General features: G+C 45.8%; 1 protein-coding gene across 1 annotated transcript in view; it reads right to left on the bottom strand.

Moving 5' to 3' along the window:
• Window positions 1–27,704, bottom strand: part of LOC126176613 (solute carrier family 22 member 1-like) — a 73,508-nt gene that overhangs the window by 9,449 nt on the left and 36,355 nt on the right. The window contains exons 5-6 of the mRNA XM_049923773.1: window positions 23,561–23,775; window positions 20,338–20,525 (exon numbers count right to left, since the gene is read on the bottom strand). Of these exons, the coding sequence (XP_049779730.1) occupies window positions 20,338–20,525; window positions 23,561–23,775 (403 nt within the window). The remainder of the gene's footprint in view (window positions 1–20,337; window positions 20,526–23,560; window positions 23,776–27,704) is intronic.

The following is a 27,704-nucleotide window of genomic DNA, read 5'->3' as shown; positions in this document are numbered from 1 at the left end:
ACCAGACGCTCTGATCGTATCGTCCCAGCTTCTAACCTGAGAATGCTTGTAGTTTTATAGCCGTCCCACCGTTTGTGCTAAACCTCAGATTACAGCAGTCTCCCTTAAATGGCTTCCTCACCCGCTTTCCACCATTGGCTGCCTTCACGACGGAATGTTACCTGGCCCAGGTAAAACGTTTTGCAAGTTGGCGCTCTCCTCCTCTTACCCTAAGTGGGAACAATGTCGCGGGACACAACATTCGTGCCCCATAATCCATCTTTCTCCCTGTTATGCATCGTCACCACTACCGCCCCTCTAGTGCAAGCTCTCTACAGGCTACACATGCAGTTATAAGAACATTCTGCTCAAAATGTCCCCATGTAAACAGTTCATAACCCACACATACCAAACGTAGTATTGGAAAAGATGGAGATGATGACCTAAAATATGACTGTTAATCTCACCGACAGAGTCATTTAAGTGAGAGAGTGGCTTGCCACGTTTCGTCATGAGCAAGTGTATTTGTGGTGTGTTGCTGTCTACTGTTATTCATGAGTAGTGTGTTCTACCTAGTGTGGTTTCACAGAGTTTGATGGAGCTGTCTTTGTGACAGAATGACGAAAGACTGGTCTTCAGTCGATCATGTGGCCACCATTTAACGGTTATTGATCTGTGACCCAGCACAATTACAGATCTTGAAGTGCTGAGTGTAATGAATACTAGCATGGCTATCGAATATTTATTTGTTTCATGCATTTTGAATCAACTGGATTTAGCGTAAATTGTTGCCTCCAGTCAGTCATGTGACCTTCACTTAAACATTTTTGATCAATGTGATAGATCAAATGACGGGAGTAAAACTTCTAATTATAACGAAAACTCACATGTATGTGAAATTTCTGTTGGTTTCAGGGATATCGAATTTACCAGACTTCACCTAAAACCTGGCATTCAGCGAATCACGTGGCCTTTGCCTGAATATTCTTCGTCTGTGGCATAGCTCAATACATAGAACTAGAATCCGAGAAAGTAAAGAATAATTTTGTGCATTTCGAATTTCTGGTTAATTCAGGGCCCCTAATCTGCTGGAGGTTGCACGAATTTCGGCCCAAAACTGGCTTAGCCGGCCAGATGGCGGTTCTAGGCGCTTCAGTCCGGAACCGTGCGTCTGCAACGGTCGCAGGTTCGAATCCTGCCTCGGACATGGATGTGTGCGATGTCCTTAGGTTAGTTAGGTTTAAGTAGTTCTAAGTTCTAGGGAACTGATGACCTCAAAAGTTAAGTCCCATAGTGCTCAGAGCCATTTGAACCAATGATTATTGCGAGTACAACAGCTACATATATATTTGGGAAATTTCTTTTAGATACCGACTTCTACATTTTTCTAAACGGTCGCAGACACGTTTCATCTCACCAGAAACATGCCCCCCTCCCCCAACTCTTCCACTCACACTCCGAGTCCCAGTAAGCTAGTGCGTGGCAGAAGTGATGTTGTTGGGATCACGCATGTTTCAGTACATGAGTAAGTGACGATTCTCCATTGCCATTTCCTTTATGCCTTTGCCATCCTAAAACATCGTATTGTGTTTGATAATAATGAAATATCGGGAATACGTTAGTCTACGAGGCATTTTTGAGTGATTAACACTGCAGGATCACAGGTTAACGCACGCGGGAGGCAGCTCATTCAAACGTGAAATGCTAACACATTAACGACCGGTGTAACCGCCAGAATGTTGTATGCAAAAGACATGCATTATGTTTTACAGGTGACAGATTTCAGTCTGTGGGCAGTCTATGCCTGTTGCACTTGTTTGGTCAGTAGAGGGACGGTTAACGCTGTTACTGGATGACGCTACAGTTGTCGTCTGGCGATGTCCAAATGTGCTCCACTGGAGATAGATCTGGTGATCGAGCAGGCCGTGCCACACGTCGTCACTCTGTAGAGCATGTTCGGTTGCAACAGCGGTATGTGAGAGAGAGTTATGCCGTTGGAAAACATCTGCTGGAATGCTGTTCATGAATTGCAGCACTACAGGACGAATCACCAGATTGACATGAAGATTTGCAGTCAGGGTGCACGGGGCTCACACGTGCGTTCTTCTGCTGTCACACGATATCGCACCACAGAGCATAACTCCAGGTGTAGATGCAGACACACTGTATGCAGGTTCTCAACTGACCTCCTATTCAACACACAGCCATAACTATCAGCGAGGCAGAACCAGCATTCATCAGAAAACACAGCTAAACTCCACCCTGCCCTCCAATGGGCTCTCGCTTGACACCACACGGTGGTTTGTGGTCAGTGAAATGCGCGCTACAGGGCATCCGTCTCGGAACTGCCACTGAAGTAAGCGAATTCTAAGAGTTTGTTGTGTCATTGAGGTACCAACTGCTGCTCAAAATGCTGATGTAGATGCAGTTACGATGCACTCAAACAATAAGTCGAGTACGATGGTCTTCCCTCTCGGTAGTGCCAAGTGTCCGTCTGCACTCTGGTGGTTTTGAAATCACGTACAGTGGCTGCAATCTTGTCAAGTCTTTCTGCATGTCTCCGAACGAATATACGGCGTCTCGTAGCCCTGTTACGCGGCCTCGTTGAAACTTAGTGAGGTGCTGATAATGGCGTCTTTGTCGCTTTAAAGCCATTCTGGACTAATATTAACCATCCACGTCCATTGTCACAGGTAACTAGCGCTCATGACCTTTACAGCGTGAATTCAAAGGAAACCTGATTTGCATCCTCATAGCGGCGCTATTAGCGCCACTATTCTGCAACTAGTGCGAAATATGAATTGACATCATCTACAGATGCAGAAACAGGACCCAAAGTCCATCTGTGTCTCATACCTCTTTGGTGTTGCGATTTTTTTTCTGTCAGTGCATTTCGTAAACTACAGTTCATTAACGGGTATTAGTAGAACACTGTTCTTTCGTTGTGTGAATATACGGGGGAATTCCTGTCCCGTTTTGTGGTCAAAGAAGCTCATTTAGTGCTTAATAGATCTGCCGGTTATTTATCGCATTATAGTAATCTATAATCCGTTTCCCAAATCGATATTATTTGACACCTAAAGTAAAAATAAAAAACTGAAATTTAGATGTATCATGAGTTAAGGGAAGAGTGGGTTTGTAACGAGAAATTTAACAATCAAACATTGCATCGCATTGCTCATGACGTCAGCTTATATACTCCGACATACCTAACACACATGCAGAACGCATTAATGCTAGTTATCCGAAGCATATAAAACGAGGAAAATATCTTCTTACTTGTTGGACCAATTCTTCTGTCTGAAGGTAGCTTACGCGATGGGCAATCAAAGCTGGGAATATGATGTGCACGAACGAAATTCGATCGACCCCATGTGGTGCTAACTCACGACATAAGACAACGACGATTAAAAGTTTTCAATCACCTTTCATGTGGCGACTGCGCCAGGATAGTTCTTACTTTGAAAGCTTTTAGTTAACGGTTGGGTGGTAGGATTTGTAGCAGCATTTTACCCTTCAGTTTCAGAAATCGTACGTTACTGTTTGTTCGGTATAGCCTAACAGATTTACTTCGATGTTTGAGAAATGTACTGGTAGATGCTGTTTTTGTACTTTTGGGGTTTTTGTTTGCTTTTGTTTCGGTGCCTAGAGGGAACACATATAATATGTAGTGGAAATGAGTCTTTGGGGTCATTGGCCGCATTGGTGCAGGTCTTGTTACATTCGACGCCACATTGGACGACCTGCGCTCCGGATGGGGATGAAATGATGATGAAAACACAACACCGAGTCTCTGAGCGGAGAAAATCCCCGACCTTACCGGGAATCGAACCTGGGCCCGTAGGACGACAATCCGTCACGCTGTCCACTTTTTTTTTTTTTAAGAGTGTTCCGTTATGAGTAGGTGGAGACAAGGCGGGCAGGGGTCGGAACCCGAGGCCTGGCCGCGATGTCTCCCCCCTCCCGTCTCTGAACCACTCCCTCAAAGTAGCTTTTTGATTTACTTTTGTTTTATTGTATTACTTTTATTATGGTTTTTTTACCAGGAACAGGGTAAACGAACAAAATATCTTTATTGGTACAAACTTAAATACAACAGAAATACCATCCTTCCGGCGAAAATAACTCAAGACATTATACTCGTGCAAGAAGAGCTATTTTTTATGTACAAGGTGTAGGGAAAAAAAAGAATAATAACACTGATGTAAGATAAGAGGTGTGAAGCAATGTACAGTGGAGTGAGGGAAAAACCAGTGTTTTCTGGTATCGTGCATAAAAGAAAGGAGGCGCGTGTCAATGCGCCTACTCCACTGTGGGTTACAATATAGAAAGTAGCGCGGGTGGTCTCAGATGTCAGCGGGGGGGCGGGAGTGCTGTCGGCGTGTGGCACCATCCAACTGAGCGGGGGTGAAGTAAAGATCGCAGGCAACGAACTGTCGGGCAAGTTTCCAGACGTCACTGGTGGCAGCACAAGTCAGTTGATCGACATCGTCATCCACGAGGTGGCAAATGGAACAAAGTGGAGAGTCCTTTAGTCCGATGGCGTGAAGACGATGATTTGTGGCGAATTTTTCATTTGCGACTTGGTACCATGTTGCCCGGACGTTGGAGGGAAGAAAAGGCTGGTGGATGTGAAGCCAAACCGTGGGCCACCGCGTGGACGGACGTCTCAGTTCGATATTGTTGCTGGATATGGAACGAAGGAGTGGGGTGTAAAAATCTTTAGGTCGAGGAGAACGCGTGGTCGGTAAGTGTGTGTGATCATAACTGAAGTCGACGATGAAATCATAAATGTGCGTCAGATGGTGCTTGATGTGTCCGACTGGTACTGGTGGTGTTATGGTCGCGGGCACAAGAATTTCCAGCAATCTGCGCGTAAGGGAGGTGCCCCCGTGCCACTGCTTGTGCGTGGTGGACATGTACAAGGACGCCGCGCGGAGTCGCACATTGACAAGGCCGAGGCCCCCCTCTCGCGGGGGAAGGGTGAGCGTGTCGTAGCGGACCTTAAAGAGCGTACCAGCCGTAAGGAAGTATCCGAAGGCAGCCTGGAGGCTGCGTCCAATAGTTGATGGCAGCGGGAGGACCTGTGCAATGTGGACCATTCTGGACGCCACATGTTGATTGAGGTATTGGACACGTTGTAAAGAATCGAGTCGTCGGAGAAGCTTTTGTCGCACCGTCGTGCGGATAGTTTGGAGTGTACGCCGAAAATTGATGGCAGCGGAGCGGCGCACGGTGGAGGTGAAAATGATACCAAGGTATCGTAGTTTTTGTACACACGGGAGAGGTGCTAAGTCGTCGTGTGAGAGGCCGCGTCCAATGGGCATCGCCGCGGATTTAGCCACATTCATGTTACTGCCCGCTGCAGTGGCGTACGTGCGTTTCACTCCGCGAGCGGATCAAGAGGAGGAGGTCGTCCGCTTACGCACGACATCGAAAGCTGTGCTGTCGCAAAGTGAGACCAGAAAGGTGGCTCGTCAGACTCCCGATGAGTGGCTCCAGGCTTATGGCATAGAGTAGGGTCGAAAGTGGGAAGCCTTGCCGTACGGAACGCCGGATCGCCACTGGTCCCGCCACACGGCCGTTAACCTGAATCAGCGATTCGGCGGTGCCGTACAGGCGCCGGATCACGTCGATAAAGGCTGGTGGAAAACCCATGCGGTTCATCACTGAGAACAGAAAAAGGTGCCGCACTTTGTCGAATGCGCTGTCAAAATCAATGGCAACCACTGCGGCGCGGAGTCTGCACGCCGCTGCCAGTGCAATTAAATTGCGACATTCTCCTGTGGCCGTTTGTATATTAACTGAGCTGCCCGGAGTTGTCTGTTCCGGGGATAGAATGCTAGGCAGGATCTTGCGGCATCGCATTTCCAGTAGGCGTGTAAAAATTTTACAGTCTGCGTTAAGCAGAGTCAGGGGACGGTAATGTGCTGTCGTCACACCTGCTGTCGGTTTGTGGATGTGTATTATAATTCCCGTGACAAAGGACGGCGTTACGGCGTTCTCCATCGTCAGCAGTTCATGAAACATCGTTGTCCACCGTGACGCCATTAGTGTGAAGAAAGCGCGATAAAATTCTATCGGCAATCCGTCGACACCAGGTGACCTATTCAGAGCACCTTTTTTAATTGCATCGTGGATTTCTTCACGCGTAATGGGCTCCATCAGCTCGTCCGCTTCGTCGCTGGTGAGGGTGCGAGTTACGTGTAGTAACACAGACTCCTCAGTGTGGTTGTTGGTAGTCTCCTCCTGGTACATTGTGCGGTAGTGGTCGACAAAGGCACTGACGATTTCGGCCTGGCAAGCGACGTGCTGGCAGCGACATGTGGTGATCTCGGTGATGAGTTGTTGTCGTCGATGTTTCCTATCGGAGGCGATATGATGCATGGTCGGATGTTCTTGTTCCACCGAATCTTGACATCGTGTTCGCACCATAGCCCCCTGCAGTCTACGGCGTGTCAAAGTTACAATTTGCGCCTTAATCCTACTACGTTCCCTCTGGGTGTCGGGGGTGGGCGGTTGGGCGTCCAGGTCGCGGAGAACGGCGTAGAAATAGGCGGTAGTGTGCCGGCGCCACATAGCAACTTCCTTTCCATACTGAATCAAAGTACGTCGAATGGCAGGTTTGGCACATTCCAGCCGCCAAGTCAAGGTCGTGCAGTATTTAGGTAAGCGACGTTCACAGGTGGCCCATGTCTCGGTAACACGTTGAAGACATTCGGGATCATGAAGATGGGAGGTGTTTAGCTTCCACGGTGCACGACTACGCCAGACCACTTAGTTGGGGAAGAGAATGTTGCAGATGTAGGCACAGTGGTCCGAAAAGGCCAGGGGACAAAGTTCTGTACCTTGGACTGCAAGTGTGAGTTCCCGAGAGACGTAAATTCTATCAAGGCGGCTCGCGGTGTGACTCGTCTGGTAAGTATGTCCAGGCGCTCCGCCGTGCCGAACTTCCCAAGTGTCGCGGAGCAACAGATCTCGGACGACAAGACGCAGTTCTTGACAGGTGTTGTAGTGGGGCACTTGATCTTTAGGGTGCAAGACACAATTAAAATCACCCCCAAGCAAGTAATTAATGGTCACAGCGTCCAAGAAACAAAGGAGCGATTTCTTCTGAATAGAAGAGTGTCCTATCGCGTCTGCAGGTGGAGCCTGACGGAGTGTAAATGTTGATGATACGCGTCCCCATGACGGTGACGGCCATGCCTCTGGCAGATGGAAGGTATGTGTATCGGCCACTGGAATGCCTTCTCTGGCGTAGATGGCTACGCCGCGTCCCAGGTGGTCACCAGGAGAAGGATAAGTGTTATATCCCGCGACATCTGGAAGTGTGGCCAAGTGCACTTCCTGTAGTAGTGCGATATCGATGTCCGACGCCCCTATCATCTCTCGCATCTGTTGAAGTTTCACGGGTGAGCTAATGGTGTTAGTGTTGATAGTCGCTATTCGGTAGGTTTGGAGCCGTACCCCGCCATGAAGGGGAACTCCACCGGCGGAGGATGAAGAGGGGCAACGGCGAGTCGTGCCGTACGCCACCTGACAGCGTTATCAGCGGCGTAACGATGCTTCCGTCTGGGGTAACTCTGTCCCCAGCGTGTGGTCCGGGTCCTCATTGTCGTCCTCACTCCACATCATTGAAGGTGATGTCGTTGTGATGGTCGTACGTTCCACTTCGGTCGTAGGGGCGGAGGACGTCTCGGCGGCAGTCGCAACGGTGGAGTCCATTGGTTCAGGAACACCTGAGCGAGCCAGTAGAGTAGGCATCGACACAGCCACAGTCGGCGTCATGTTGTCGTCATTCGTATAGTCGTGTAGGTTCTCCGAGGCCTCGTTGGGTCGGACGGCCTCTGGATCATCAGGGGAAGGTGATCCGTCTCGTTCCGAGACCGTACGGCGCCTCCTCTTGCGCCTCTTAGGTGACCGTGGTTTGCGGGTTCGTCCCTCCGTGTCAGAAGACGGAAGGGAGTCGCGTCGCTCTGAGAGGAAGGCCGTCGCGGGAACGTCAAATGAAGGGGCGTCAATATGTTCAGGCGGGTGGGTGTTGGAAGTCGTCGCTGTTGGTACTCGTAGTGGCGCCGGAGTAGCGTCAGGCTTTGAGCGCGACGTGTCGGCCCCGGCGGTATCTGTAGCAGCTGGAAGGGTCACCGGTACGTGGTCCGATGGGCGGGGGCCAGTGGGAGGATAAGAGAGCTCCGATGCGTAGGTGATCGGTAAAACCGTCGTCGGAGCCGGAGGTGCCACGGTAGCGGCTGGCAATTGGGTGATTCGTCGCTGAAGACACTCAGATCTGAGGTGGCCTTCTATGCCGCACCCGGAACAGGTCTTTGGTTGGCCGTCGTATATGACAACCGCGCGGCACCCGCTAATTTGCAGGTAAGATGGCACGTGGCGATGGAGGTCGATGGTGATCTGCCGTACACCGTTAAGAACGGGGTACGTTTGGAATTGCGCCCAGCGTTCGGCAGTGTGGCCATGTACAGTGCCATAGGGGCGGAAAGCCGCGATAACGTCTTCCGCTGGTAGCTCGAACGGGAGTTCGAAAACTCGTATGGTGCGCATTCCTAAGCCGGCATGGTCGACAGTGACCGCTCCGACATTGCCGTCGGCGTGACAAAAGCGTAATCCATGGTTGGTGTCACGAAGTATTCTTTCACATACCGCGTCAATGATGACTTTGACGTACACCGTACTGCTTAATATGGACAAATGGATGCCTAAGATGTCGGAAGCTTGGATTTTAGCAACGTCGCGTCGGAAGCGTTCCATTTCCTAGGCCTTCGGTCATGTGTATTCGTTGCAGAAGTTGAATCGTAATGTTGACTTTCGAAAACGGTTGGCCATGGTTCTAGTGCACGTAAACGACACGTAAGTGAAGGCCGCTGAAATGTAAACAACAGCGAGCGCGCGCTCTCCGCAGGCGTAAACAACACGTCCGCACTGCAAGGCGGCGAAAGCCGGACTGCCACTCAGCTATCGGGGCGGACATAATATGTGATAATGAACGTGCGTGTTAAATAGATAGAAGGTTTTTGCATTTTCTGAATGTAGTAAAAACGAGAAGTGTTTTCTCTTAAAGTGAAATCTGTGCAGTTAACCGCGCAGTACAGCTTTCGCAAAGATGGTAGGAACGACTGTGACATCTTGTGATGACTGTCGAATAACTGTGTCTGGGTACCGATAGTGACTCAGACCATTGGCAGCCCTTTGCTACAAGTGACAGCTAATAAGTGCACTCACTCCTGAGGTTCAAACAAAACCAAGTACAAATAAATCAGCACAGCCGTGAGGCTCTGCTGCACCTGCAGTGAACGAGTGGTGGTTACATCTCAAGTTACCACCTTGCTTGTAACCCTTCAGTAAGATCATGAAGGAATTAAGGAATCAGGTAAGGTATGCCAGGTTTATCACTCGTAGCATCATAGACCTCGGATGTCTACTTAAAGACTTCCAAAATATCATAAATGAGCTACATCACAGATCCATAGAATTAGCTCCCGTATTAGTTTTGAAATATAAGTTATTTGCCAACAGAAGTTGGGGATTGGTCAGTTTTCTACCTGGTGAAGAGAGAAGGCAAAAGGTCGTTGTTCAACTTGCGACTGAAACTGTTCTCAAAGAGTCGGAGAAGGGAAGATTACGAAATAAAGGTTCGGTTTCGAAAAAGGAACTAAAAGTCAGACAAAAGGTTTCATTGAGAATACACTGACTGTCATAGACTCAGAAATTTGTACCTCATAAGTTTTCCATGAAAGAAGGTTGTATACGTGGAAGAGGCCTGGAGACACTAGAAGGTTTCAGATAGATTATGTACTAGTAATACCGAGTTTTAGGAACTTGGTTTTAAATTGTAAGACATTTCCTGGGGCAGATGTAGACTCTGACCACAATTTATTGAATAAACTGTAATTAAAAACTGAAGAAACTGCCAATAGGTAGGAATTGAAGGAGATGGGACCTGGATAAGGTGAAAGAGCCAGAAGTTGTAGAGAGACCAATAGGGAACGTTTGACAAGAAGGGGGGAAAGAAACGCAGTAGAAGACGAATGGGTAGCTTTGAGAGATGTAGTGAAGGCAGCAGAGAATCAAGTAGGTAAAAATTCTTGGGCAACAGAAGAGATAATGAACTTAATTGATGAAGAAGAAAATATAAAAATGCGGTAATGAAGCAGGCGAAAAGGAATACAAACGTCTCAAAAATGAGATCGACAGGAACTGCAAAATGGCTAAGTATGGATGGGTAGAGGACAAATGTAAGGATTTAGAGGCATATATCACTAGGGGTAAGATAGATACTGCCTACAGGAAAATTAAAGAGATCTTTGGAGAAAAGAGAACCGCATATGTGAATATCAAGAGCTGAGATGGTAAACCAGTCCTAAGCAAAGAAGGGAAAGCAGAAAGGTGGAAGGAGTATATAGAGGGTCTATTCAGGGTCGATGTACTTGAGGGCAATATTATGGAAATGGAAGAGGACGTATATGAAGATGAAATGGCAGATATGATACTGCGAGAAGTATTTGACAGAGTTGTGGAAGAGCTGAGTCGAAACAAGGTCCCGGGAGTAGACAACATTCCATTAGAACTACTGACAGCCTTGGGAGAGCCAGGCCTGACAGATCTCTACCATCTGGTGAGCAAGATGAATGAGAAAGGTGAAATATCCTCAGACTTCAACAAAAATACAATAAATGCAAACCCAAAGAAAGCAGGTGTCAACAGGTGGGAAAATTACCGAACTATCACTTTAATAAGTCACGGATGCAAAATACTAACACGAATTCTTTACAAACGAATGGAAAAACTGGTAGAAGCCGACCTCGGGGAAGATCAGTTTCGACTCCGTAGAAATGTTGAATCACGCGAGGCAATAATAACCCTATCACTTATCTTACAAGATAGGTTAAGGAAAGGCAAACCTACGTTTCTGACATTTGTAGAGTTAGAAAAAGCTTTTTACAATGTTGAATGGAATACTCTCTTTTAAATTCTAAAGGTGACGGGGATAAAATACAGGGAGCGAAATGCTATTTACAATTTGTGCAGAAACCAGATGACAGTTGAGGGGCATAAAAGAGAAGAAGTGATTGAGGAGGAAGTGAGACGGGGTTGTATCCTATCCCTGATGTTATTCCATCTGTATATTGAGCAAGCAGTGAAGGAAATAAAAGAAAAAATTAGAGTATGAATTAAAATCCATGCAGGAGAAATGAGAACTTTGAGGTTTTCTGACGACAGAGAAAGCAAAGGACCAACTGAGCAGAGTGAACAGTGTCTTGAAAGGAGGATATAAGATGAGAATCAACAAAAGCAAAACGAAGATAATGAAATGTAGTTGAATTAAATCCGAGACTGTTGAGAGAATTAGATTATTAAAAGAGACACTTAAAGCAGTAAATGCGTTTTGCTATTTGGGGAGCAAAATAACTTATGACGGTTGAAGTAGAGAGGATATAAAATGTAGAATGTCTGTGGCAATGAAAGCGTCTCTGAAAAATAGAAATTTGTTATCATCGAGTATAGATTTAAGTGAAAGGAAGTCTTTTGTGAAAGTATTTGTATGGAGAGTAGCTCCGTATGGAAGTGAAACATGGACGATAAACAGTGTAGACAAGAAGAGAATAGAAGCTTTCGAAATGTGGTGCTGCAGCAGAATGCTGAACATTAGATAGGTAGATCACGTAACTAATGATGAGGTACTAAACAGAATTGGGGATAAGAGAAATTTGTGGCACTGCTTAATTCGTAGGACATGTTTTGAGGCATCAAGCGATCACCAATTTAGAACTGCAGGGAAGCGTGGAACATAAAAATCGTAGAGGGAGACCAAGAAATGAATACACTAAGCAGATTCAGAAAGATGTAGGTTCCAGTAGTTATTCGGAGATGAAGAGGTTTGCACAGTATAGAGTAGCATGGAGAGCTGCATCAAACTAGTCTTCGGATTGAAGTCTACAGCAGAAGTTTTTCAGAATCTATATGCAGGATAGTGCATCAGACTCCTGTGTAGTTAGAAAGTCTACAGTTCAAACGTTCCAAGGGTGCACCATGCGTCAAATGTAAAAGTTTCCATGGCATAAACGAAAGTTGATTATAGGATATAAAGTTTCTTCATCATAAATCTGTATCGTGTGTATGTTTGCTTGTGTGCTTAACTATCCTTATGTCAAGATAATAGCCTATTGGGTTCTCCCTAGCATTATACCTGAGCATGTGTGTCACCATTTGCTAAATATTTCCTGATTAAATTGTAGTGGGCCTGGATGTCACGATTTTAAAGTAATATGTAGTACAATCCGGAAGTAATCTCTTACAAAGACAACAAGTATGGTCGAATTTAAGTATTGTGTTTTGCTCAGATTTCGTAGTCACTCAACGTTTTGACATCAATGAATCATAGGAAATAAGAAATATTATATGTCAACTTATAGAAATGTGTGGCTGTAATGAGATGAATGTTGGATACAAGGAAGTGCCTTGTTCATGTTAATGTGGGAAGCGAGACTGTATGGAAGTTTTATTTGTCAGTCACTAAGGAAAGCATCACTACTTTTACACTATCCATACACTGAGGGAGACGCAGCCTGAAAGAAGGATTAAAGTGCAACTAATTTGTACACAGTGAAATGTCAAAATAAGATTTTGTTGTTGCTGAAGATTAAGAGTGTACTGTTATGTTTTTACGCTTTTCTGTGATGGGATCCTCAATACTCGATGACAACCGAGATATACACTCCTGGAAATTGAAATAAGAACACCGTGAATTCATTGTCCCAGGAAGGGGAAATTTTATTGACACATTCCTGGGGTCAGATACATCACATGATCACACTGACAGAACCACAGGCACATAGACACAGGCCACAGAGCATGCACAATGTCGGCACTAGTACAGTGTATATCCACCTTTCGCAGCAATGCAGGCTGCTATTCTCCCATGGAGACGATCGTAGAGATGCTGGATGTAGTCCTGTGGAACGGCTTGCCATGCCATTTCCACCTGGCGCCTCAGTTGGACCAGCGTTCATGCTGGACGTGCAGACCGCGTGAGACGACGCTTCATCCAGTCCCAAACATGCTCAATGGGGGACAGATCCGGAGATCTTGCTGGCCAGGGTAGTTGACTTACACCTTCTAGAGCACGTTGGGTGGCACGGGATACATGCGGACGTGCATTGTCCTGTTGGAACAGCAAGTTCCCTTGCCGGTCTAGGAATGGTAGAACGATGGGTTCGATGACGGTTTGGATGTACCGTGCACTATTCAGTGTCCCCTCGACGATCACCAGTGGTGTACGGCCAGTGTAGGAGATCGCTCCCCACACCATGATGCCGGGTGTTGGCCCTGTGTGCCTCGGTCGTATGCAGTCCTGATTGTGGCGCTCACCTGCACGGCGCCAAACACGCATACCACCATCATTGGCACCAAGGCAGAAGCGACTCTCATCGCTGAAGACGACACGTCTCCATTCCTCCCTCCATTCACGCCTGTCGCGACACCACTGGAGGCGGGCTGCACGATGTTGGGGCGTGAGCGGAAGACGGCCTAACGGTGTGCGGGACCGTAGCCCAGCTTCATGGAGACGGTTGCGAATGGTCCTCGCCGATACCCCAGGAGCAACAGTGTCCCTAATTTGCTAGGAAGTGGCGGTGCGGTCCCCTACGGCACTGCGTAGGATCCTACGGTCTTGGCGTGCATCCGTGCGTCGCTGCGGTCCGGTCCAAGGTCGACGGGCACGTGCACCTTCCGCCGACCACTGGCGACATCATCGATGTACTGTGGAGACCTCATGCCCCACGTGTTGAGCAATTCGGCGGTACGTCCACCCGGCCTCCCGCATGCCCACTATACGCCCTCGCTCAAAGTCCGTCAACTGCACATACGGTTCACGTCCACGCTGTCGCGGCATGCTACCAGTGTTAAAGACTGCGATGGAGCTCCGTATGCCACGGCAAACTGGCTGACACTGACGGCGGCGGTGCACAAATGCTGCGCAGCTAGCGCCATTCGACGGCCAACACCGCGGTTCCTGGTGTGTCCGCTGTGCCGTGCGTGTGATCATTGCTTGTACAGCCCTCTCGCAGTGTCCGGAGCAAGTATGGTGGGTCTGACACACCGGTATCAATGTGTTATTTTTTCCATTTCCAGGAGTGTATTATTGAGGAGTGTAATGTGAATAACGATGGCAATTCTGACTGGGAGAAAGAATTTTCGTAAAAATGATGTCCAAATGAGTATAACCCTCGTACTAATGAGAGACCAACTAAAGAAAAAGTCCATGATATAGATCGACTACAGCCCTCGTATGAGGTAATCAGTGCCATCTGTGAAATTAGGCAGACAAGGAAAAGAGGCAGGGACGACTGTTAAAAGTGGATTAAATAATATCTACATGAGAGGCCATGTCCTTGTATGGTTGTGCTGTGTGTTGTGTATACGTCGGACCCGCGTGTCGCCACTGTCAGTGATTGTAGAGCGAGCGCCGCCACACGGCAGGTCTAGAGAGACTTCCTAGCACTCGCCCCAGTTATACAGCCGACTTTGCTAGCGATGGTTCACTGACAAATTACGCTCTCAATTGCCGAGACGATAGTTAGCATAGCCTTCAGCTACGTCATTTGCTACGACCCAGCAAGGCGCCATTATCATTTGCTATTTATCTTGTGATGCATGTACCGTCAGACCGATGTTCACCAATTATGGATTAAGGCGCCATTATCATTTGCTATTTATCTTGTGATGCATGTACCGTCAGACCGATGTTCACCAATTATGGATTAAAGTTAAGTATTCCAGAAGCTACGTACCTTTTTTTGCTAGTATAATTACTTTACCTGTTCCAGACCTCACGCCAGCCTGCGTGAGCTTAAACGCGTGCCTTTCGGCTTCCTCCTCCTAGTGGCTTGGCTGTCTTGCCAAGTCACAACAGTAAGCAATATTGAATTGTGTGATAATATTAATAACATACATGCTCAATAGGTTCTGCTAAGAAATTCATCAATAGATAAGAAGAAGCTCGCTACCATTAAATCCTTTAGACTCTTCTCAAAATGAACTTCATTATTAGTGATTTATGGTTGCTGGCATGTTATTGAAAATGTATACTGCGGAATGGTGGACACCTTTTCGAACCAAGTAGGTGACTTTAAATCATTGTGAAAGTTATTCTTATTTCTAGTATTGATTCCATGAACAGAGCTGCTGATTTGGGAAGAAAAGATATATTTTAATGACGAATTTCGTTAAGGAATAAATATATTGGGAAGCCTTAAATAGCCCTCTGCAGCTCATTCTTGAGTTCACACCTAATTCACATTACACGTTTTTGGGCTCGGAAATCTTTACCTTGGCTTCATGAGTTACTCCCGAAAATAGTTCCGTATGACATTATGGAATGAAAGTAAGCATAGTACGCTACCTTTTTTTTTTAATTTTTACATCACCTGTGTCTCACAAAATTCACACAGCACATAGATATTTGTTTAGGCGCTTCAGCAGTTCTGTGGTATGCTCCTCCCAGTTAAATCTGTTATTAAGCTCTAATGCTAAGAATTTAACACACAATCCTTGTACGCCCTACGCCATATGGCAGGTGACAGTATTTCAGATAACGTTAAGCTCGGCAGTCTGAGAGGTGCCATTAGACAGGATTTCACCATGTGCCAGCTCTGGTATTCACGCTGCCCTTGCTCTCATTTAGATCATCAGTACAAATGGCGCAGCCTACACATTCTCTTCATAGTAAACTACACTAAACAGCGACACTTAAAACTTGGACGACACTCTTTTGACAGGGGATGACATCAATGGTCACTCAACTTGTCCCGAAGGTTCGCCAAGGTGACATTATCTCCTCTCTTCATCAGCCCAGGTAAAAATAGTTTTTGCATGATCTGCAGGATAAGCAAAGACCATTACAAAGAATTATTCTGGGAAAGGGTGCCGGAGATTTCCTACTATGGAATTAACATAGAGTAATTCTACTAACATTCTTCGTCACATTTATTGGTCATGGTTGTAATTTTGATTTAATATATATTTTTACTGATTTTTCTTAGAAAAGTCGTAAATGTAAAAGTAACTTACATTTAAATATATAATCGTATCTGTAAGCATGTTCTTTGGTGTTGCACCTTTACATAAACTCAACGTAAATTTTGTGGTTACTGTAAACTAAGTATTACGCCCACTAGGAAATAACTGTGTATCTGTGTAATTGAAACAAAGATACCTGAAAGTGAAGCTATGGTCTACGTCACGGAAATACGTTAAGGGAGGATCGTTATATACATTGTGGGAAGAAGAATCTTTATGAGTCAAGTTCCGGAATCCGATAAGTTGAGCTGAAGGCAAATGGTTAAAATGGCTCTGAGCACTATGGAACTTAACTGCTGAGATCAACAGTCCCCTAAAACTTAGAACTACTTAAACGTAACTAACCTAAGGACATCATACACATCTATGCCCGAGGCAGGATTCGAAACTGGGACCGTAGCGGTCGCGTAGTTCCAGACTGGAGCGCCTAGAACCGCACGGCCAATCCGGCCGGCGAGCTGAAGGAAAGAGAGATACAATCATGTGAAGAAGTTACATTATTACAGTTTTAGAGGATCATCAGAAGCAACGAAGAGTTTTGGTAACTATTCCGTCTTGAAGAAATGTAGTGTCAAAATCTATGTTGAACATCAAGTATACATAATATCCGCAAGCAGTGCATGCGGCTCAAGAAGAGAGGATGTTGTTATATTTACGGAAGAAGAAGCGAAAGTAATTTTCTGAGCAAGATTTAAAGAAAAAGAGGGAAGTAACAGGAATCAACAGTCGTGTAATGGTGGAAAGCAGATGTGACGTGGTTTCGCGGAACCCAGTAAGAAACTGGCCTTCGACTTGAATCTGTCTAGCAGAAGATAAGCACACTGGATTGTCGTTGGAGTAAGTTAGGTGATGCTTCAGTGAGATAAAATTGTTATATACATGTGTTGTCTTTATCTGAATCAGCAAATATTATACGGACTTACTTTATTAACCAACAATTTTTATCTATTTAACTTTGTAGTGTAGAAGTGTAGTACATTTGAGTGAAAGTTTAAATATAAAGCACACATTGCTCGATCATATAAATCTGTTATGCCAGCGCGTTCTTCTCTACATCTAGATCTACATCTACATGAATACTCTGCAGTTCACAATGAGATGCGTGACAGAGGATTAATCGAATCACCTTCAAGCTACTTGTTTACAGTTCCACTCTCGAACAGCATGCAGGAAAAATGAACACTTAAATCTTTCTCTGCGAGCTCTCACTTCTCTTACACATATACGATGTTTGTTTTACTCATAGATCACATTTAAATCGCAGCTGCAATTTTCTATAAAGTGTTTGTGGCATTTCATGTAATCAAATTGATTTTAGAGCAGTAGGTTACAGAAAAATATTTTTTACGTAATTCACAAGGGCTGAATTGAGAACTGGCGCCGTATTGTCAGCAGCCTAGTCTAGCGACACCTTGACAGTCGAAAATCACAGCAATCATCTTCCACTGTCAGCATTTACGACTATCTCTGGTAGAAAAAGCGTCGAATCACATTTTTGACTCCACGCTAAAAACATCTACAGCATGGCGTGTGTACGAGAACGTAATAATATGCACCATTTAGTATTCGAATGCAGTTTATGATTTACAACGTATTAGAAGAGTACTGAACAATCAGAAATTACATATTAAATCTAAACTCTTTTCTATTTCAAAAACTATAGGAATATGTTCACGCTGTCAGTGCTCAGCACATTTGTAATTGAGTACACAGCAATAGTGGCTTTTCTTGTAGTTATTTTCCATACAGTTTTAGTGCGATTACAACTATTTACCCTCAAGTTGTTTTGTAAATTTTTAGCAGGGTCATTACAGATGGAGCTCTTGTAACGTCACGTTAGGGAATTCATAGTTTTACTTGATTTTAAACAGACATTGTCCAGTATTCAATACTAACTCCAACATTTACTCAATAAATTAGTACTATTGTAGTTCACTACGCAGTTATTTGTGCGCCTCTGTATAGTATGACTGTGTGAGTGTTTGAGTACAAATGCTAGATGCGTCAGTACGTAAAGAACTGAGAGAGTGCTCTTATAGTAAAGTTGTCTATCAGTGCAGATATTTAGCAGTTCAATAACGCAAAGAGAATTTATCGCAGTATTTAGTGTGAGTATGTGTGTGTGTGTGTGTGTGTGTGTGTGTGTGTGTGTGTGTGTGTGTGAGAGAGAGAGAGAGAGAGAGAGAGAGAATCAGATTAAGAATAAAGCACATTTGTCATCGGGCCAGTGAGACACTGCAACGAGTTACTGCAAAGCACACAGTTGTTTCATTTCTGTTTATTTTGATAAAACGGCATCAAGTATAAAAAGAGTCGTTTGAGTCACTGAAGATCAAGTTGTGCTAAAGTCGAAAGAAGCAGAATTAGGAGGTGATAAACACATGATTAGAATTGTTTTAAAATCATGAGATTCACTGTAATGAAGCAAACACTCAAAATATCACCATCAGTGACTGGATGGTTCAGCTCGTACTCGAAATTGGGGCATGTAAGTAAATAACGGGTGAAGCGCCAAAAAATGAAAATTTGAGTTGTAGGTGAAATTCCGCTGTGATCGCCAAGGCCAATGACACACATTCTGACACAAGCACGAGAACAGCGGGAAACAATGCTTACAGCTGCCACAAAACGACATTCGTGTCTAACACTGTCGACGTTCAAATAATGAGTCTTGTGCCAAGCCTCTGGTAATGCCTTAGCGTACACTGTTGTGAATTGCTGAGCGTTGCAACAATAGGGCAACGCTGAAGTAATTATTACAGAAATAGCACAGAATATTACAAAATGTAAAGGAAAATTCCACCAAAATGGAGGAAGAGAGATGAAGGTAGAGCTCAAAGTGAAAGAAAGAAACTACGCAGCGAAGGGAACGAATGCACTCTTCCTTCATTCAGGCACTGTTAAATGTACTACTTATTGGAGCTCTCAAATTACAACTTTTGCATTCGTGTTGGTGATGATCAAACCGGTAACATGTTTCTCTGGCATGTGGCCGTACGTGGCAGGGATGGGAATGCAACTGTTTCCTGTGTGCACCAAACTTTTACATCGAAACTGACTTCTAAAAAGAAACTAATAACATGACCTGACTGCTGCTGTGGGGAGAACAAAAATAAGACGATGTTTGTGTGGCTTTACCTAACAGCAAAGGGTTAGCTTACGGAAATAGTACACTTTTATGTTCTGCGATCGTGATTTTGAGAAATGAAAGAGGCTAACGGTGCGTGAAACTACGAAAGATTTAGCTCCCCTCTCACTGAACCTACGCGCACGACACCACAAACCTATGTTTAGGACTTTAAGTCAGCTGCTGAAAAATATAAAAGTTCACCAGTGTGCATATTTCAATAGCACAGTGGATCAGACTGGCTACTGAACGCCTAGGGACTCTGTATTCATCAACTCTCAATGCAACTGAAGGAATGTGAAGCCTTCCGATCATCAGAAGGTGCAGCTGGAAACACTACCCTGTGAACCTAGGTTTCCTAAAGGAAAGAAAAGGGATTTAGCTAAAATGGTTGCATTTGCTAAAGAGGAGAATAAGTGGTTTCACAAGAACATTCTGAACTGAGTGCTAATTGCTATGAGGGCACTTGTATCCTTATTTAAGTTAAAGACGTTGCATACAGAATATTTTATTATCTTCAAATTTTATATCATTTTGTTCTTACCGTAGAATAACAACACGTATATGAAAAGAAACCTGTACTGTTTTTATGTTGTACCGTGATCTCCAACTTTTATATTGCTTTTGTACAACTGCTGTACATAACCACAACAATATGCTAATTGTCGGACCGCCTTCCAAAACTAATTTCAGCCACAAGTATTTCCATCTTCAGTGGGTTCTTTAATTCTAAAACGTGTGGAGATAGCATATACAAAAGTATATTTAAAAAACAAACAGTGAACATGTAGTAATCTTTTACAACGTTTTGCACCTATGCTATTGCTGCATATTTCAGAATTATGGATGCCACTATAGATGGCGATATTTGCTGTCAAAACTAGTTTCGGAATAAATAAATAAATAAATAATAAAATTTTTTGCATAAAGACAGAGCCAAATTTCCCATTTTGTTGTTTTTGTATGGAAAGACGGACCGATGGAAGAGCTGCAAGATTAAATTGCTGCTATAAACATTTTGCTAATTATCTCTAAACCAGATTTTTGGCGCTTGAACTAGTATTTAGTTACAGGCCACAGTTGCTTTCACGGGTTCAATATAACTTTCAGTAGAAGCTGAGCACATTGTTACGGAGTACCTGAAAGACGATGTACGGGACAAGAGACGTGCAAACACCAGTAACCGCGCACTCTACGCTGGCGGTGATCTGTCGCAGACACGTGGGGTGCACCTCGATGCTCTGAAGGTTGATGACACTTCCACCAGCCGACAACCAGAACTGCATGACCATCAATACCACTGCCATGGCGACACTCGGAACACCAACTGCAAAGTCAAAACACATGGGCTGTATGGCTGAAACAGACTTGTTAGAAACAAATTTGAACCACACAAGAGTAAAGGAAATCGAAATGATTTTTCCAGTGCCTTCTAATGAACTGTCCTGTTAATGTACAAATGATAGAAGTCTTTTGGATTTCACGTTATCAGGAACTAAGCACTACCACAATCATTAGGGTGGTGCTGTACCATCAGCCCTGTTGCCGATGTTGAATGGTGAAAGCGACGTAATCGGTGAAAGTTACAGAATTACGTTTTCTGCATATTCTGAAGCCCACCTACGTAGTTGAATGTGTGTGAAATCTTATGGGACGTAACTGCTAACGTCATCAGTCCCTAAGCTTATAGACTACTTAAGCTAAATTATCCTAAGGACAAACACACACACCCATGCCCGAGGGAGGACTCAAACCTCCGCCGGGACCAGCCGCACAGTCCATGCTACGTAGTTGAATGATTGACGTGGCTGCCTTCAATGCAGCGTCTAGAGTCTGCCAATTATGCTATGAAGACGGTTCCGATGCGTCTCCCGTGGCATCAAATGAAAGTCTCCTCCAGTCCTCGACTTATCGTGGAACATTTCGAAATTCATCCGCAAGTATCTCGTCACCTAGGCAGAGCTCCCCAGTTCCACTCACGGTCCGGCACACAGTTTAAACTGCCAGGAAGTTTCATATCAGCGCACACTCCGCTACAGAGAGAAAATCTCATTCTGGATCTCGAAATTCATTTTCTGTGCCCGTATAAAAATTTCAGGTCCCCTTCCACTCTTCTTGCAGGATCAGTCCTTCTGTTAATATCGTCACGATTGGCTCAGTTCATGATTTCTGCGTGCCACTCCCTGCCAGTCTGCCAAGAGCATCTGTCCCTTTCTTTTCTCCTCTCATTTCTCAATCTTCCTTTTCGCTTTCGTCTCCAACGTGTTGTTGAAGCGTCTCACATTGCGTCTACTAGAAAACTAGAATTCCTTATCAGGGTATCCGGTAGACGGCGGAAGAATTTTGTTGACGTCACTTCGTTACTCTCTGCATGTCACATTATGCCGTTTACCTGTAAGTGCACGCAAACAGATTTATGCATGAGTAAGAGGAGCACAGTCTATGACTAGCTGGCATAACGAACTAGATCCGGAGATCTTCCTGTGATTCCACTTTGGCCAGTAGGGCAATGCTAATGCTAACGTAAGCTACCACTTCGCAGGATGTAGGATTCTTGCCCAAGCTTTACAATTTAAACAATTGTGTTACCTCTTCCATTGAAACAAAACTGTAGCGTTTTTTGCTTCAGTTGGTTGTAAATCACTGTAGCACTCATCATTCACAAGAGATGGCAGGTAGCCTGAAAAACGTGCAAACCAACAGTGTAACAATGGCTAAACAAGTCTTTGTGAGATGACACTAGGGGATGTCATCGACAGTTACTGTTTTATGTATCACAAGTACCACAAGAAACTGCCAATACAAAAATTGTTCAGAAGTGGCCGAAACGACATGGTTATAGTCGAAACAAACGATTTTATCCGGGATCAGGATTTTTTATGACAATTAGTACCTCTCAGCATACACTGCCTGACAAAAAATGAAGCAACAAGGGGACGTGTTTAGATGTGAATACAACTTTGTACACATGCTCACCATTGGTCTGTATGCAAATGGTTAGTGTTGCAATTTTCTGTGACTGGTAGAATGGCCATTGTTCTGCATTAGTATTGTTTACGTTTAGTGTTGTTATCAGGTGTGCTGTGTTATATGAGGGGACGCAAGTACGTCAGATGTTGAGTGACCACTGTAAAAAAACATCGAGACGCTGCATATTTGTATGAGACTTCGTTATCACATGAGAGACTTCACTGTGGGTCTCCATTTGAGCAGCTCGTCGAATTGTGAAGTATCAAGATTTGTGGGACATCCGCCTTTCAAGTTCAGGCCGACCGACCGAATCTGCCCTGTGAAAAGGAGGGCGATCATATTCCGCACCAAGTACATCGTAACCCCTTCGCATCTGCGATTGCCATCCAACAAGTGATAGACTTCATGCAACATTCTGTGTCATTCTACACCATTCGTCAGAGGATAGCAGTAGGTGGTCTAGGGAATTATGATCCCATCACAACACACCCAGCTGCATTAGTAGTAGCGTCATGATTGTGAAAGATGTATTGCTGACGAATACTCTCGCATTTTTTACAGTAGTGAATCGTGGTACTGCGCGGCCTTCAATAACCGTCGACGATGGGTTTGAAGCGACTTCGGAGGAGGTTCCATTCTTTCCATGTTTCGGAAAGGCACAACGGTGTTGCTCCTGGCGTCATAGTCTGGGGAACCTTTCGGTATAACATCAGGTCACGACTGGCAGAGATTGAGGGAGCACTGGCATATGCCCTGTAAACCCAAATGTTACCTCTCATCTGACAGTATAATGATGCTTTTTTTCAACAGGACAATGCTCTTACAGATGTGGCACACGTCTATATGAACTCTCCGAATGATGCTGAGGTGCTCCTTTGACCAGCTATATCGTCAGATCTGTCCCAGATGTAACACGTGTGGCAGCAGCTCGATCATAAATTCGATTCCGGTGGCAGTACCCGGGATATCAAGGACAAGGTAACAACACTGGTGGGCCATCTAGCCACAGGAGAAGATTCAACGGATTTATAAAACCCTTCCCAAAAAAATCACTGCATGCACCCTTAAGAGAAGAGGTACAACATCATACCGATAAGTGGGTTCATATGGCCAACTTCTTTGTAAATTTGACTGGGTTCTGTAATTGCTGAAACAACATCACATACCTTCTCAACCCATGAATTTTCATTGTGTTTCCTCCTCCACTTCTGAGTGCTTCACTTTGTTTGTCGGGCAATGGAGATCGACTGTTGCCAAATGGTCTGACTCGATTGACAGTAATTTTAGTCGCAATGCAGATGTTTGAAATCTCCAATCCACAGCAGGTGGAGGAGGGCGCCAGCAAGCAAGTGTGAGAGGTGTGTGAGTGCTTTCACGGGCTGTGTTGTTTACCTGTGAGCAGTACGACACAGAGTGCACCCAGGAGGCCGACCAGCGCCAGACATGCGACGCTGGACCACCGGCGCCCGAAGTGGATCCCACAGTAGTGCTGCAGCAACACAGACGCCACCTGCGCCACGGCCTGAGCAGACACCGCCACCAGCGGGTTCACGCTGATGATGCCCACGCTCAGTACCAGCGCTAACATCGTCATCCAGCACAGGGACCTGGCAACATATGGGACGCTTCTGTATCCTCTCAGAAAGGACGTACTTTAGAACAGACACAAACTCAGCTTGTACACCAAAGTCAGCAATTAGCACCAGCAGCATTTAAACCAGATTGAATCGGATAGTCATTATCAAACATCTGGGCCCATCTGTGACGCAGCTGTATTTACCGCTGTAGGCTCACGAATCCCTGCCCACACCTGGGCTCCCGGAAGCTTGGACAACTCCACACTTTGCCACCATCTTCGGAGCACAACACGATGGACCAGCCACCCATCTCCCTCCCATCCTCCTGAGGTGTCAATGGAGGACCTCTTCAGTTCAGGTCACTGCAACACATTGCAGTCAGATGTTTCACACAGCTACCACCGCTGGGCTGTCCATACTTCAGTCATGGAGTAAGAACCTCCTGTCAACACAGCACCAGTGGCAGCAGGGTGCATGTTCAGCAGCCAGAGGATGACGCACCGGAGACACTGTGATGTGGTAATCACGTCGCCTGCCATTGTCGCTCGCAGTTTCCTAGACACTTGATTGTAAACGAACAGCAATAAAAAAGTTGTAACCGCAGCTGGACCTTCTTCTGCTGTACATCGCATCATTCTACAGCGGAGAGTCCCTGTCCACAACCAGCCATCTTCGAAATAAAATTGTAACCGATGGTGCATAAGCCAGCCACCCGTCGGACCGTAACGACTGGTGTCAGAAGCAATGCTGAGGATGAGGATGGTATACTAGTATTTATTATTAAACATTCAACATAGCTCAAGACGGTTTAGCTCAGAGTGCGATTCAGCAGTTGAGAGATGCTCTGGTGCAGATGGAATTGGGACAGTTAACGGAGGGAAGGAGGAAACCATCCTTTCTGAGGCAGCTAGCTTTGACGCTGACAGCGTTTCATTGGTCATCTCACTTTCTCGTAAATTAGAAGACAATGTCTTTGTGACATCTTTTGATATTCGGGAATCCAGCCAGATGTTCGCGTCGTTCTCGCACGATATTTCAACAGCGTGCCTCGCTGTCTTCTTCAGGTGCTACCTGAGACTGGTCCTTGGATCGATCGAATCCAGTATTTATTCCTGGAAGGAGCCGGGCGTTCCCTAATCCGTCCGCGCCGAGTCGAGTGTTCCGTCTGTGGTCCGCGCCCGCCAGACTGGGCGCCGAGCCAATGGGCTCCAAATCTCCGCCAATCGCCTAATCACCTGGATGCTCATGTAACTCAGCACTTCGCTGCTGTGAGGATTCAGCCGTCACCACGTCCAGTGATGGGTCAACAGAGGACTTCTTCCCTCTGAACGCTGGAACGTGACACCACTGGAAGTACATACAGGTACCACTATCAGACCACCCAAGCTTTGACCGGTGAATACGAGCAGTAGTATCAGTGGAGTGTATGGTCAATAACCAGAGCCTGACTAAACAGGGTATGCCCCAATGGAGTATCTACTTTGCCCGTCATCAATCACTTGCAGTTTCCAGGACGCACGACTGGAAACAAACAACAATAAAAAATGTATATATTTGCAGACTGAAGTGATGAATGAGAATCTGAACTAAGGCCCAGATTCGAACCCAGTTCTCCTCCTCACTAAGAATATGCGCTAACCGCTATGCCACCGTGGCACAATGGCTTTGCACAACTGCTCGTGCTACTCCAGACACCTCCCTCCTCAGTCTAAATTCCCACCGATGCCACAGCCAACTTGGTATTCCCTCTACACTTGAACAGCATTACAGAGGCTCTGCATCTGTATTGCAGTAGTACCTCAGCATTTAGCTATCTTGCTGGCTAAGCTGTTTGGCAAGCACGTATATAAGCAGCAGAAATTTTCGCCTTGTGGAGGTGGGCATTACCTTGCTAGAATCTAAGCCCAGAATGGATTGCTCTCAAGGGCCACAAAATAGGGAGTAGACTTTCGTCAAGGTCCCACTGTGCTGTAATGGTGCCGGGGTTGAAAGGAAAAGGGTCCTGCTACGAAATCAAACGGCACCCCAAACCAACACTCCTGGTTGTCGGACTGTATGGGGCGACAATCAGGTTGGTATCCCAGCAGTGTCCAAGATGTCTCCAGTCACAGCTTCGGGCTAGAATCTTATTGACTGAACTAGAATTGTCTTCAGTGATCACCTTCACTTCGAACTGAGCCCAGAAGACCAGCGAAGATGTGTATGGAGGCACCCCAGAGAGCAGATGGATACCACCAACCTGATTGTCGCCCATCATATGGCCCGACAACAGGAGTGGTGGTCTGGACTGCCATTTCTTTTCATAGGAGGAGCCCTTTGGTTGTCGTCCATGGCACCCTTATGGGACAGAGTTGCGTCGACGATATTGTACCTCCCATTTTGTTGCCCTTCATGGCAAGCCATCCTGAGCTTCCACTTCAGCTAGACAATGCTCACCCAAACAAGACGAGGGTTTTTACTGCTTCTCTTCGTGGTTGACAAGTGCCAGCAAGGTGACCTGATCTCCCCCACAGTTGAGAACGTTTCGAGCAATTTGGGCATGGCCCTGTAACCAGTTTGGTATTTTGACAATCTAATGCACCAGTTGGACAGAACTTGGCACAGTGAACTCAGGAGCACATCCAGCTAACTATCGAGGCCAAACAGGTTTATGAATGACTGCACAACAGGTCGAATCACCAGACTAACGCACAAAATTTTCGGTTAGGGTGCGTGGGGCAATCTCGGTACTGTTCCGGCGGTCATACGAAATCGCACCCCAGGTCATATATTCAGGTGTAGGTCCCATGTGTGTCTAGAACGAAGACAGGGTGGCTCTAGTTCCTGAACTGGCCTCCTTCTGACCAACACACGGCCATCACTGTTACCGAGGCAGAACAAGCTTTCATCAGAAAACTTAACAGACCTTCACCCTGTCCTCCAAGGAGATCTCGCTTTATACCACTGAAGTAGCAAATAGCACTCCGTCTTGAGGCCACAAGTGGCCTATCGGGACCATTCGACCGCCATGTCATCCTCAGTTGAGGATGCGGATAGGAGGGGCATGTGGTCAGCTCACCGCTTTCCCAGTCGTTATGATGGCTTTCTTTGACCGGAGCCGCTACTATTCGGTCGAGTAGCTCCTCAATTTGCACCACGAGGCTGAGTGCACCCCGAAAAACGGCAACAGCGCATGGCGGATGGATGGTCACCCATCCAAGTGCCGGCCACGCCCGACAGCGCATAACTTTGGTGATCTCACGGGAACCGGGGTATCCACCGCGGCAAGGCCGAAGTAGCAGATGGCGGTGGTTTAGGGCCAGTGGAATGCACGCTACAGGGCATCTGGCACGGAACTGTCCTTGAAGTAACCGATTTGTAAGGTTCGTTGTGTCACTGTGGTGCCAACTACTGCTCATACTGCCGCTGCAGATGCAGTACAATTCGCCAGCGCCATACGCTGAACGTGATGGTTTCTCTCTCGGTAGTGTTAAGTGGCCGTCCGGAATCAGATCATCGTGTGACCGTACAATCGCGTGATCACCGCTGCCAGCAATAATGTACAGTGGCTGAATTCCTACCAGGAACATCCAGCTTCTCATAGCCATATTACACGACTTGCTTCAAATTCAGTGAGGTGTTGACAATGCGGTCTTTGTCGTCTTAAAGGCATTCTTGACTAACAACTACTTACTACCTCCAATCTCGAAGATAACTAGCGCTCACGACCGTTACATCGTGTAATTAAAACAAACCTGATTTTCATTCTCATAGTGGGCACTACTAGGGCCACTCTGAAGCGACTGGCGAGAAATTTGAATAGACATCATCTTTCAGAGGTAGAAATACGCCTACTGGCTTTCGTTTATGTCGCACGACACTTTCTTGGTGTTGTGATGATTTTTTCCGTCAGTGGATATTTGGAATTGCGTTAAGTGTTTGCATAGTGTTTATCACATTTCATTGTGATTCCTGTGTTT

The sequence above is a fragment of the Schistocerca cancellata genome, chromosome 3, assembly GCF_023864275.1.
Source record: "Schistocerca cancellata isolate TAMUIC-IGC-003103 chromosome 3, iqSchCanc2.1, whole genome shotgun sequence".
Lineage (NCBI taxonomy): Eukaryota > Metazoa > Arthropoda > Insecta > Orthoptera > Acrididae > Schistocerca > Schistocerca cancellata.
This window is presented reverse-complemented; position numbering and strand designations above follow the sequence as displayed.